This window comes from Cebus imitator, unplaced genomic scaffold (genome assembly GCF_001604975.1).
Source record: "Cebus imitator isolate Cc_AM_T3 unplaced genomic scaffold, Cebus_imitator-1.0 Scaffold16, whole genome shotgun sequence".
NCBI lineage: Eukaryota > Metazoa > Chordata > Mammalia > Primates > Cebidae > Cebus > Cebus imitator.
Genome location: NW_016107331.1, coordinates 377375 through 390352, shown reverse-complemented (window position 1 = coordinate 390352; position 12978 = coordinate 377375). Strand labels below are relative to the sequence as shown.

Sequence of the window (12978 nt, the reverse complement as noted above, 5' to 3'; positions counted from 1 at the left end):
ACCAAAATTGACAAATGGGATCTAATTAAACTAAAGAGCTTCTGCACAGCAAAAGAAACTATCATCAGAATGAACAGGCAACCTATAGAATGGGAGAAAAATTTTGCAATCCATCCATCTGACAAAGGGCTAATATCCAGAATCTACAAGGAATTTAAACAAATGTACAAGAAAGAAACAAACAACCCCTTCAAAAAGTGGCCAAAGGATATGAACAGACACTTCTCAAAAGAAGACATTTATGCGGCCAAGAAATATATGAAAAAAGCTCATAACCATAATGAGATACCATCTCATGCCAGTTATAATGGCAGGAAACAACAGATGCTGAAGAGGATGTGGAGAAATAGGAACGCTTTTACACTGTTGGTAGGAGTGTAAACTAGTTCAAATATTGTGGAAGACAGTGTGGTGATTCCTCAAGGATCTAGAACAGGAAATACCATTTGACCCAGCAATCCCATTACTGGGTATATATCCAAAGGATTATAAGTCATTCTGCTATAAAGACACGTGCACATGTATGTTTATTGCAGCACTATTCATAATAGCAAAGACTTGGAACCAAGCCAAATGCCTATTAATGATAGACTGGATGAAGAAAATGTGGTATATATACACCATGGAATACTATGCAACCATAAAAAAGTATTGAGTTCATGTCCTTTGCAGGGACATGGATGAAGATGGGAACCATCATTCTCAGCAAACTAACACAGGAACAGAAAACCAAACACCACATGTTCTCACTCATAAGTAAGGGCTGAACAATGAGAACACATGGACAAAGGGAAGGGAACATCCCACACTGGGGCATGTTGGTGGGTAGGGGGCTGGGGGAAGGATAGCATTAGGAGAAATACTAATGCAGATGACGGGTTGATGGTGCAGCAAACCACCATGGCATGTGTATAACTATGTAACAAACCTGCACATTCTACACATGTATCCAGAACTTAAAGTATAGTAATTTTTTAAAAGCTGTCTAATTTCATACCATTATTCCTAAGTTCCATATCCTACCAAAGTAGTTTATCTCAAGAAACTTTATTTAAAAGAAAAACTAAAAACCTGTCTATCAAAATATGAATAATAATAATGATCTGAATATTCATCTTGTTCACGAAGCTGCTCTACAGCAAGGAGGTGGTAGGCTAAGAAAATACCACCTCAGTAGATAAGTTAACATTTACCAAATGCCTAGTGGATGCATAGCTGCTTATTGATAAATGTTAGCTTCATCATCTTAGTGACAGAGCGTCACATTTCTTTTCTCCTAGAAGAATCTCTTTACATATTTCATGCTTTTGGAGAGGCAGGTATGTCTCCATGATAATATATATGTAATTAGCTCCTTTATGTTATCATGGAGACATTCAGATTTACATCATATTTACATCATATACAAGCTCACTGTTAGTTTCCTGAGTTAGGTGGTACAGATTCTGATATAGCTAGTAAAAACCCCATAAAATATGCATAAATCCTGTCTAATGACTGAAGTTAAATATACCTCAAAGAATGCTCTATCATTAAAATTCACATACATTTTTCTTACAAGGGAGTTATTCTGCATTGTAGCATGTGTTTTATTACAAACTTGGAGTTCATTGATGAATAGTGATAGAGCTGCAAATCAAGTCAACGGTTTCATTAGCTCAGCAGGATTTTAGGCTGCATTTCTCCCTTGGTGAGCATAAGCTAGACGGTAGTTTAGGGCCCAGAGCTGGGGCCTGGGCAGTCTCTCCCATGGAGAGGGCCCCTTACCTGAGGCCCTCACCCTCAGGAGAGTGCTGTCTGCAGTACTCCAGAGTGTAGGTCTCTGTGGCCTCAGGGGTGGCGGGCCGCCATCGGATAGTGGCTGTGTTCCAACACACAGTACAGTCCTCGGCGCGGATCACAGGGGTGGAGGGTGCTGCAGAAAGAGAGTCAGGACAGCTGTGGAGCAATGCCAGCTTGCTTTCCCAGGACCTGAGAAGCACGTGGTCTTCTACGGCTTGAGCACAATTTTGTTTTAAATTTTTTATCAGAAAATGTATTCTGTGTTAAAAACCCAAAAGCAATCAAATATAAATAGTGAAGTCTCTCTCCTTCTCTGCCTTCCAAATTGCCCAGGTCTCACCCATCCCCAAACAGCCCCTAATAGTAGCTTCCTATAAATCCCACCAGACTTTCTTTATACATATACAAGCAAATCAAAATAAAGATTATTTCCCCTCTCCCGGTACACACAAGTCAGTGAGGATCTTGTCCTCAGTAGGTGCTCAATAAAGGCTTGTTTTAAAAGGCAAGAGGAAAGGATAAAGGGTAGGAGTAAACTACTTCTTCCCCTGAGGCAGGCTGCCATTATCTTAAAGGCAGTGCAGCCTTGGTTTAGGCTTCATACCCTGTGAAAAGATTTCAACTTGAGAATGCATTTCCAGTTGAATACCACTGCTTAAAATGTTTTGGAGGTTCCCAGCACCCAGACACAGCCCAATCTTTCTTACCTTTCAAACACGGCCTCTATACGTTAGCCTTTCTCATCTTGTCTTCCTTTCTTTGTTTAAGTCTAAGAAATACCGAACTTCTTACGGTGCCCTGCACACTCTATACTGTTTCTTGCCTCGATGCCTCTATTCATATGTCTTTTTCAAGTGGAATACCTTCCTTTAACACATTACTTCCTATGGATTCTTTAAAGCATTTTCTGCAGGCATCAGCTCTAGGAAACAGTTCCTGATCCTGCCCCTGCTCCAGGCCAACTTGGGTGCCCCTCGAGTGTTCTCATAATAACCTGTGTATATCTGGATATGGCTGTTACCATACATTTTCTATGATCTTCTGTTTTTCCATCTCCCCAGCTGAGTGTGAACGTCTTGAGAACAGGAGCCCAGTCTTATTCATCATCACATAACCAGCCCTTTGCGCAACACTCAACACACAATAGGTGCTTAATAAATACGTACTGATCTCAAGAGCCTGTGAAGAATTGAGCGTTGTCTCCTAATGTGCCCTTAGCATCCAGCTCCTTACCTGTCCTAAAGATTGCCCTTTCACTGGGCAGGCTACATCCAGTGAAGTTCACAGCCATCACCCACACTTGATAGCATCGGTCAGGTTCCAAATCTTCAAAAATGCAGTAACTTTCTTTCACTGTCAGTCTGTATTCTTCTACCAACTCTAGCATAAGACACAATTAAAATCTAAGATATCTTCCAAAGTTAATTAAAGTTATAGTTATCGGAGAAAGTCATCTATGATTTTCTTGCAGTGGAAAACTCAAACTGACAACCTTCTAGATACCATTATGTGAAAACCAGCTCCTTAGAATACATAAGAAAGCAACAGCATTCTGAAAAGAGATACTGAGGATGACACAGTACTACTTGTTAGCACTTATCAGAAAATAATAGCACATTAGTAAGATTCTGAGCTTCATATACCACAATTAAAGTAACTTATTTAAGTAGCAAATATTAAAATTACATAGAGTTTATGTTAGCTTAAATCTCAGTAACACATTCTTAAGAAAATCTTAAGAACCAATACCAATATTTCAGAAGAGTATGTCATAAAAAAAGGACAACTTCATGTTTTTTAAACATCTTTACAGATTAGTAAACTATTTTGGTATTCAGTATGACCTTCCAAGTTTCAAATCCTGGTTCCTTCTAATGAACTCCAGAATTCTTTCCACTAGAGATTTCCACAATTTATACAAACATTTAAATAACTTCGATAGGTTATAAGCTACTCTAAGAAGTAACTTTGTCCAATTAAGACATTTTCCTTCTAAAATTCTAAAACTTATTTTACTTTGAATTATTTTAATAGTTAATATTACTCAGTGTCATTATGAATATACCTACCAATTTGGGCCAATTTGATTATTCTTACTGAAATTTTACCTCCCTTAAAACATATGATTTTCTTTTTAAATTTTGCCTGTGGTAATTTCAGTTATCCCCCCCTTATTACTCCTGAATATCACATCTTCAACTTTTCCACTTAAGAACCCAGGCTGTTTCTTTAAAAGAAAATTGAGAAGTCTTCAGCTTAGCAGGTCTCTCAGTTGCCTCTCTCCTTTCCAATGAGCTGTACTTGCTGGACAGAAAGTTCAGTTTAAAGAATGTCATAAGGACTTGTACGCTGAAAAACATATCTCCCGTAGCCTAGAATCTGTGTCTACAGTTTTCACTGGAATCATTCTTTTAGGCAAGGTCCGATGATATGGTTTGGTTCCACCCAAATCTCATATTAAATTGTAATTCCCAGTGTTGGAGGAGGGGCCAGGTGGGAGGTGATAGAATCATGGGGGCAGACTTCTCCCTTGCTGTTCTCATGAATGAGTTCTCAAGAGATCTGGTTGTTTGAAAGTGTATAGCACCTCCCCTACTTCACTCTCTCTCTCTCCTGCCGGCCATGGGAAGATGTGTTTGCTTCCCCTTCACCTTCTGCCATAATAGTAAGTTTCCTAAGGCCTCCCTTGCCATGCCTATACACCTTGTAGAACTGTAAGCCAGTTAAACCTCTTCTTCATAAATTACCCAGTCTCAGGCATGTCTTTATAGCAGTGTGAGAATGAGCTAGTACATCCTATTACCCTGGCACTCCCTTTAACAATGCACATATGTGACCAGAGACCCTAGCAGACATGGCATGGTAGCACAGACTAGACTATCAGATTAGCTAACTGTTATTAGCACAGTTCAGGGAACAGAAACAATGAGACACAGATAGGGAAGTGTTTGGGGTTGTGGGGGTGTGAAACCCAGTAAAAAAAAGTACTCCAGGCAATAACTATTTCATAAGAAGGGTCTCAGAGAGCCACGGTGTTTCAGAAAACAGCTGGAAATAAATGGAGATGAAGTATGATGTAACAAAACACACACAGAGAGAAATAAACAAAAGCATAAGCTTTGGAGCCTGAAAGATCTGTGTCTGACTCCTGTCCCTGTCACTTACAAGTTTTGAGGCCTTGAGCAAACTACTTAACCTCACATCAGTTTTCTCACTTGCAAATAGGGATAGTAATACTTACTTTGTTGTGCTGTGACAGGCATATGGAAATAGGTCAATAAAACAGGAGTCATTACATTGCTGACAGACTTAGCCAACTTTAAGCCATGCCAGTAGTTGCTTTTTAAACTTTTTTCTAAATTAATTATCACATGACATTTCAAAAAACTTAAATACTAGTAATAGTATAATATATTACCATTCATTCCTGATTACAAATTGGGTGCCTGAGTTAGGGTGCCCAAGCCTGCCACATGTTCGTCTGGTTTCCATAGTACGTAGGTCTGTCTTCAACAAGCAACACAGAATGGCAGCACTCCCAGCACTGATTCATCAGGAAGCACAAAGTCAAACTGCCTGGCTTCCAGGGCTTATTAGAAGTCCTTCTGAGCTGAGAGATACTTACGGAGGCTCAGCCATAAGACATACCATCCATTCACCCTACTAAGCACTTTCATTTCTATCCACACATTAATTTGGGACACAGGAAGACTACACTAACCTAGGCCATGCCTTGGGAACTGTGAACACTGAATAAACCTTGTGGCTTCTTGGTAGCTTTTAGCAAAGATAGACCTGAGAAACTGCCAAGCATGACACCCATACTTCATTTGCATTCCAACCATGTGGAACACATTGTCCTCTATACGGCTTCTTCCCTACAAAGTGGAACATGTGACACTTATCTTTCAGGCTTTGGTACTGATTAAAACTTTATTTTCCTTGAAACTCTGGTATATTAGCTCCTTTCTGAAAATGAGAACCACTTCACTGCTCCTGTTATTCCGAGAGCTCAAAGCCAAATGTGAATCAATTACAATATTCATATTGACTATTATGATAATGTTTATGCATTTTTGTTTTCCTTGATTTTGATTCCTAAATTTCTCTTCTGTAGTTATTATTTAATTATATGGTTGTTGGGGTTTTGTTGTTGTTGTTTTGTAAGTGGCTATGAATGCTTTGTGGAAAGAGTCATACTGCAGGTATATGTTTAAATACTTCACATGAAGATGCATGGATATGCATGTGAATCTGTCTTTGTCTTAGCAATCCTACCATTTACTTCTTGGTCATCTTGTGGTTCCTCCATACAGTAAACCTGAAATGAATCAATGACATCTTCCTTGTTCATGCTCCAATAAACTGCAATCGTTGTACTGGTGGCAGAATTTGGTTCCTGAGGTTCCAATCTAGGAGGCTGTGGAACTGGAATATAAACAACATTTATTGTAACTAATGCTGTTTTTATTGATTTTTAGGGCAAAATTTACTTATGCTTGTTGAAAAAAATTCAAACAATACAGAAATACAGGGTATAAAAGTAGAAGGGCTCCTTTGTTTCCCAAAATCCCCAACCCAAATTATATTCTTTTTTAATTTTTTAATTTTTTATTTTCTATTTTCTTTCTTTATTTTTTATTTTTTTATTTTTTTGAGACCGAGTCTTGCTCTGTCATCCAGGCTGGAGTGCAGTGATGCAATCTCGGCTCACTGCAACCTCCACTTCCCAGGTTCAGGCAATTCTCCTACCTCAGCCTCCTGAGTAGCTGGAATTACAGGTATGCACCACCACAACTGGCTAACTTTTGTATTTTTAGTAGAGGTGGGAATTTCACCATGTTGGTCAGGCTGGTCTTGAACTCCTGGCGTCAAGTGATCTACCTGCCTCAGCCTTCCAAAGTGCTGGGATTATAGGTGAAAGCCACTAGACCCAGCCATATTCTTTAGATGCAATCACTGTTGCAGTTGAATGTGTATCCTTCCACAATGTTTTCTATGCATTTGTACATGTGAACATATATAATACATACAGAAATAAACAAAAATATATTCCAAAATGGGATCACTTGAGAATACTCTTCTACAGTCCTATAGCTAGAGCAATAAACTCATGTAGGTTAAAGGAGGCAACAACTGACTTTCTTTTCCTTCAAAACAAAATGCATGCTTTGCAGATAACCATGGCTGTATCATTCCGTATCAATATAGACTATATTCACAATAGAGGCAAAGGAAACCCTTTCAAGATATAGTTAGTATATCTTAAAAGCCTGAAAAATACTTGCAAAAATAAAATATCAAATACTCTTTCTGAAATGACTATCCCATTTTGTCTTTCCAACGTGCCTATCCCTATCAATTTTTTAAATTATTAACTTTTTAAAAATTAAGCAAAATATAAAAACTACAGAAAAAGTAGCCCGCTAATTGATTCAGCATACATTTTAGACATCTAGTATATCTTCGTTGTTCTGAATTTTAAGGACAACAAAATCCTTGAGTGTTTCCTAGAGACTGGTAAAGTTCATGATTATGCTTACAAACATTAATGATATATGCAACACCATAAATCAAGCTTCAATGCAATTCTCCTCCAAAACTTATGACACAAAATCTTTGAATATATTTCTCAAATTAGAGGTTATTCCCATAGTTGAAAAGATAGCATGCTTTTTTTTTTTTTTTAGGTGGAGTCTCACTGTGTCACCCAGGCTGGAGTGCAGTGGCGTCATCTGAGCTCACTGCAACCTCCGCCTCCCGCGTTCAAGCAATTCTCCTGCCTCAGCCTCCCTAGTAGCTGGGATGACAGGCGCCTGCCAGCACACCCAGATCATTTTTCTGTAATTTTAGTAAAGATGGGGTTTCACCATGTTGAACAAACTCCTTGGCCATAGCTGATCTGCCCGCCTCGGCCTCCCAAAGTGCTAGGATTACAGGCGTGAGCCACCATACCTGGCTCAACAGCATGCTTTTACATTTATTTTTTGTGCTTATTTTTTTCTAGCCAACAACTTCCTGAAAGATAAGTTTGCTGAAATACTAACAATATGGACCAAATTTTATGAGAGTACTTTATTAAAAGTGAACACCAAAGGAAAACAAAAATAAAGTTCAGTTCAGCAAGAAGGTAAAAATGAGAAAAACATAAATGGGTCCAAATAATATAAGAAAAAAGACAAACTGAGAAGATTCAATGGCGATAAAGAGCGGAAGAAATACACGGTTGTGAAAAACACGAAGCAGAAGAGGAGAAGGGTCAAGTTCATGGACTTCAGTGCAGAGTGGCTGGCCCGAGGTTAAACACCGGATCCAGCCCCTCTGTTATGTTAGCCTCAGTTTCCCCATCTTTAAAATGAGAAAACAATAATAATAGCATTACCTCCCAGAGTTGTTGTAAGAAGTAAATAATATCAATCAAGTGCTTAGCAAAGTGCTTAGCAGGTAACCAACACTAACATTCAGCAAGCAAATGGGACTTGGCACAGGAAACAGAGGGGCAAGGCAGGAAGCTCCTGAAGATGAGGGCTGAACGAGGGACCAATCATCTGGAAAGCCACAGAGGCCACGGAGGTAAGACATGTGGAGCAGGCTGCATGCTTAAGCAGAGGCCGCTGGTAAGAGCGCTTCCCCAGGGACTGATCACGGATCAGAGACCCTGATACTTTCTTGGAATGTATTGCTTGTCTTCCCAGCAGGAAATGGATGTCATATTCTAAAGGATTCCATCCAGATAAATGTAGTTCAGTAAATTTTCATGTTACCCAGGTCCATGAAAGGACCAAGCAGAATGTTTCAGCTATAGTCGATCATCTTGGAAGCAGTGTTTGAGAACTACTTGAGGCGTGAACAATGAAATTGCTCCCGCTTTTATCCTCTGAATTATACATGGAGCTGTATCTGCTTTTTAAAAATGAAAACATCTTTCACATTTCTCTCTCTCTCTTGCGTATATTAACAAACTTAAAAACTGATTAATTGATCCAAAATAATCACTTAATTTTAAGGAAGAAGCAAAGTATGTAGGTTAGAAATTTTGTTTTAATGTGCTCCTTCCCCCAAAAGCATTAACGTTAAAACACCTTTTTTCAGAAACAGGAAATACTTTTACTTTTCAAAGGATTCTGAAATGAAAAGGGAATAAGAATATTCCATAGATATAATCTAATAATAATAGCTGGATTTACAATTCTTATGTGGTAGGACAACATCAGAGACCCGGAGTTTAGCAACTCTGTTTACACTTCTGTAGTAATAAACTTGATTGTGATGCCGGCTGGGCGCAGTGGCTTACTCCTGTAATCCCAGCACTTTGGGAGGCTGAGGTAGGTACATCACTTGAGGTCAGGAATAGGAGACCAACCTGGCCAACATGGTGAAACCCTATGTCTATTAAAAATACAAAAAATTAGATGGGTGTGGTGGCGCATGCCTGTAATCCCAACTACTGGAGAGGCTGAGTCATGAGAATCGCTTGAACCTGGGAGGTGGAGGTTGCAGTGAGCTGAGATGGTGCCACTGCTCTTCTGCCTAGGTGACAGAGTGAGACTCCATCTGGAAAAAAAAAAAAAGTGTGATGCCAAAAAAAACCAAAATTAAAGTTTAGGGCTTCACTACAAGAGGCTAAGGAACTGGACAGAAGAATCACCCCTCTGCCTGATGAAATGTGCCCCAAAAGAGCCGCCACACTTGGAGAATTAAGCATTAACCAAACTGGACTTCAGAATCTGTGGCCAGATACACATTTCCATTCAACCTGGCCTTCAGGAGAACAGGATTATTCACAATAGCCAAAAAGTAAAAGCAACCCAAGTATCCAACAGATGAACAGAGAAGGAAAATGCTGTGTTTACGTACAATGGAGTATTAGCCTTAAAAAGGAGGAAAAGTTTGGCACGTTACAACACAATGAGACTTGAGGATACTAATCTAAGTTAAATAAGACAGTCCCAAAAAGAGTAATGCCATATGATTCCAGTTAGATGAGGTACTTAGAGTAATCAAATTCACAGAAACAGAAACTAAAATGGTGGCTGCCAGGAGCCACGGAAAGGGGAGAACATGGAGAGTCAGTGTTTAATGGATATAGAGTTTCCACTTTGCAAGAGGAAGAGCTCTGGAGAGGGATGGCAGTGATGGTTGTATCACAGTGTGAATGTCCTTAATGCCACTAAACTGTACAATTAAAAATGGACAAGATGGTAAATTTTAAGTTATGTCTATTTTACCACAATTAAAAAAAAATCCCCAGGTGCCAGCATCAAGGAAGCCTAGAATTCTGTTTGTTTATCCATGATCTGTGCTTCTTTCATCTGTCTCAGCAGTGCACTCTGCCTCTTTGCTGTGGGGCAGTGATTCAAGTGTAGACTCTGAACCACAGGGGAGTGAATACCAAACTCCCCTGCCACGTACACCCTAACCGGCTATGTTGCCTTCAAAATAGAACGCTTTTCTCTTCCTCTCTTTCCTCACCTTTCTTCACCTGTCAAATGGGAATAACAAAACCTACCTCTTTGGGTTGTGTTGAGATGAGATGATTTGATATGCTTAATGGTTCCCACGATGCCAGGCATCGTGTTTAAGTGTGAAATAAATCATATGGGCTGCTACTTCTCACTGGAAGACTCACATCCTTTCCTCACTGTATCTGCTTAGTTTAGGAAGGGGGTCATCAGATCAATTTTTCAGGTAATAGGTGAGGACTTCATATCCGAGAGGTGTCACAAAATGAGCAAAAACTTTTTAGCAACAAGTCAACACCTTGGGCTCCAATTTTGTGAAAAAGACACACAAAGTAACATTTATGGCTCTGAGATCATCTGTCCATAAAAGGCTTCGAACCACAGGGACTGCCATGCGCACTTGCTGAATTAATTGCTAACACTTTGTGACATTTTAATTCTGTGACTTCAAAAATATGTTAAATGTCCTCTCATTGTCCATTAAGTATTCAAAGGCATATTCTTCTAAATTAACAATAGCATATAATGAATCCCTTAAATGCAAAAGACTAGCTCTGTTAATCAAACTTTCTTCATTTGCAATCACTGCCCTGGTCTAATCCTTCTTAAAGACATTGCAATAAAACACACTTTGTTTAGAGATATTTCTAGAGAAAATCCATTAAGATCAATGATTGAGTTTTTAATTTTATAATGGGCTAGTGGAGTTTTGTTTTTGTGTGTGTTGTGGTGTTGTTTTTGTCTTTTTAGACACACAGAAGCCTTTTTAGTAGTTACTGAACTAACACTCTGTACAGGAATGAAAGATAATCATCAATTTAAACACAACAACCATCTTTTTTTGTTTTTGTTTTTGTTTCTGGGGTTTTATTTTTTTTAGAGACAGGGGGTCTTACTATGTTGCCCAGTCTGGATTCGAACCCCTGAGCTCATGTGATCCTCCCGCCTCAGCCTCCCAAATGGCTGTAATCTTTGAGGTGGTTTTGGAAGATTATAGCATCTTTTAAGGAGGACATCTGAGCACATTGTACAGTAAGTAAAACTCGGTAACTTCACTGAAACATGGCAGCTTTGAAAAATCTAAATAAGTTTCATTGTCCTGTTTGTTAAAATAGCACATTAAAAAATATTGTGAAGAGCTGGCAGGATGCTTCTGACAGCTGAGTGGGAGGCTCCTGGCTACAGACCATGGTGCTGAGCTCTTAGTTCTCTAAGCTCATCTGTTTAGTTTGAAAAAAAGGGGAAAAGAACTGAATTGAAGAGGGGAAAACCACTCATAAACAGAAATCTGTTTGACACATAGGAAAACATTTGACTTCTTTTTTCTTCTATACCTGGCTGCTGGTATGAGGCAAACGACTCTAGAGAAGAGAGGGAGAGAAATCTTATTTTTAAATGAAAAAAAAAAAAAAAAAAAGAGGAGATCCTTTGGTTCCATGGCTCCTTCCACCTCCTCAATCTCCCAGCAAGTCATAAAGCTTCAGATGGAAATGCCCACAGAAATGGGATGCGGGTCTCATGCTCGATTTCAGAGTCTAGCTGTAACATTTTACAACTAATACTTTTCTTTTTCCAGTTGCATGCCTTAAAATCTTGTATATATATCCTTTACACAAAAAACAAACAAGCAAAAACTGCCATATTTCATCTAGATAATTAATATATTAAAATGCTTACCAGTCACTTGTTTTAACATCTGGTCACTTCTTGCCGAGCTGTCATCATAATGTTCAAAAAGGGAAAACGCAGCAGGCATTTTCTCTAAAGAAGCAGTGCTCTCCATTGCAGAAAGCAACCTATCAGGGGAATAGAGCTCTATATAAGTCAAGAAATTATTAACATACCGAATGAAAGTGGAAAACAGTTGTTGAAAATGAAGCTGGTGTTGGTAGTGGTGCTTTTGCATAAGGCAGGGACTCTCACTCTCTCCAAAAAAGGATTTAAGGCTTTGAAGTCTCAAGATATATGTCTAAAATCTATTCTTAGGCCACCGGTAATAGTGGAAATTTCATTCCTATATCCTCTAGTTAGAAAAGATTCTATCAAACAATACAGTCTTAAGTATTTTACCTATAAAATTAGTCCTAAAAATTACTTCATTTTAGTGATTATTTTCTTTATTTCCTAAAGGGAAAGGATTATATCCAAAGCCTTTCATACCCACTGAGGCTTAAAAAGATAAACATGCTAAGAGCACATCTGGAAACTTCCACACTGTAGATGTCCTTGTTCTCAAACCTCAATATTAAGCTTCTGGTCATTTTGTCATTCAAAACTTGTTTACCTACTATGTCTCAGGCATTGTGCTAGGTACTGGGGAAAGAGCAGTGAAAGAGAATAAAGCTTGCCATTTGTGAAAGACTAAACAAGGCACAATTTATAAATCAACAGCTTATGGACTCAACACCCTCATTAGTTGGACTGCCAACTGAGGCTAAGTCTAAGCATTTGTATCCAGATGAAATCTGGATTTAAACAAACAATGACAAAAAGGTTAACTCTGAAGGGGAAAGAGGAAACAGAAAGTTTGCAAAAGAATTTATTTTTAGCATGGTGCAGTGTCTTTTGCCTGTAATCCCAGTACTTTGGGAGGCTAAGGTGGGCGAATAACGAGGTCAGGAGTTCGAGACCAGTTTGACCAACATGGTGAAACCCTGTCTCTACAAAAAATACAAAAATTAGCTGGGCATGATGGGGGGCACTTGTAATCCCAGATACTTGAGAGGCTGAGGCC

At 38.9% G+C, this 12978-nt stretch overlaps 1 protein-coding gene across 2 annotated transcripts in view; it reads right to left on the bottom strand.

Annotated features, from left to right (window-relative positions):
- Positions 1-12978, bottom strand: part of CMYA5 (cardiomyopathy associated 5) — a 101382-nt gene that overhangs the window by 27925 nt on the left and 60479 nt on the right. For both annotated transcript variants that reach the window (XR_001818705.2, XM_017507351.2), the window contains 4 exons: positions 11922-12040; positions 6061-6210; positions 3016-3162; positions 1768-1915 (listed from right to left, as the gene is read on the bottom strand). Coding sequence is in view for 1 of the 2 variants with exons in the window: in XM_017507351.2 (XP_017362840.1) it covers positions 1768-1915; positions 3016-3162; positions 6061-6210; positions 11922-12040 (564 nt within the window). In the remaining variant the exon portion in view is untranslated. The remainder of the gene's footprint in view (positions 1-1767; positions 1916-3015; positions 3163-6060; positions 6211-11921; positions 12041-12978) is intronic.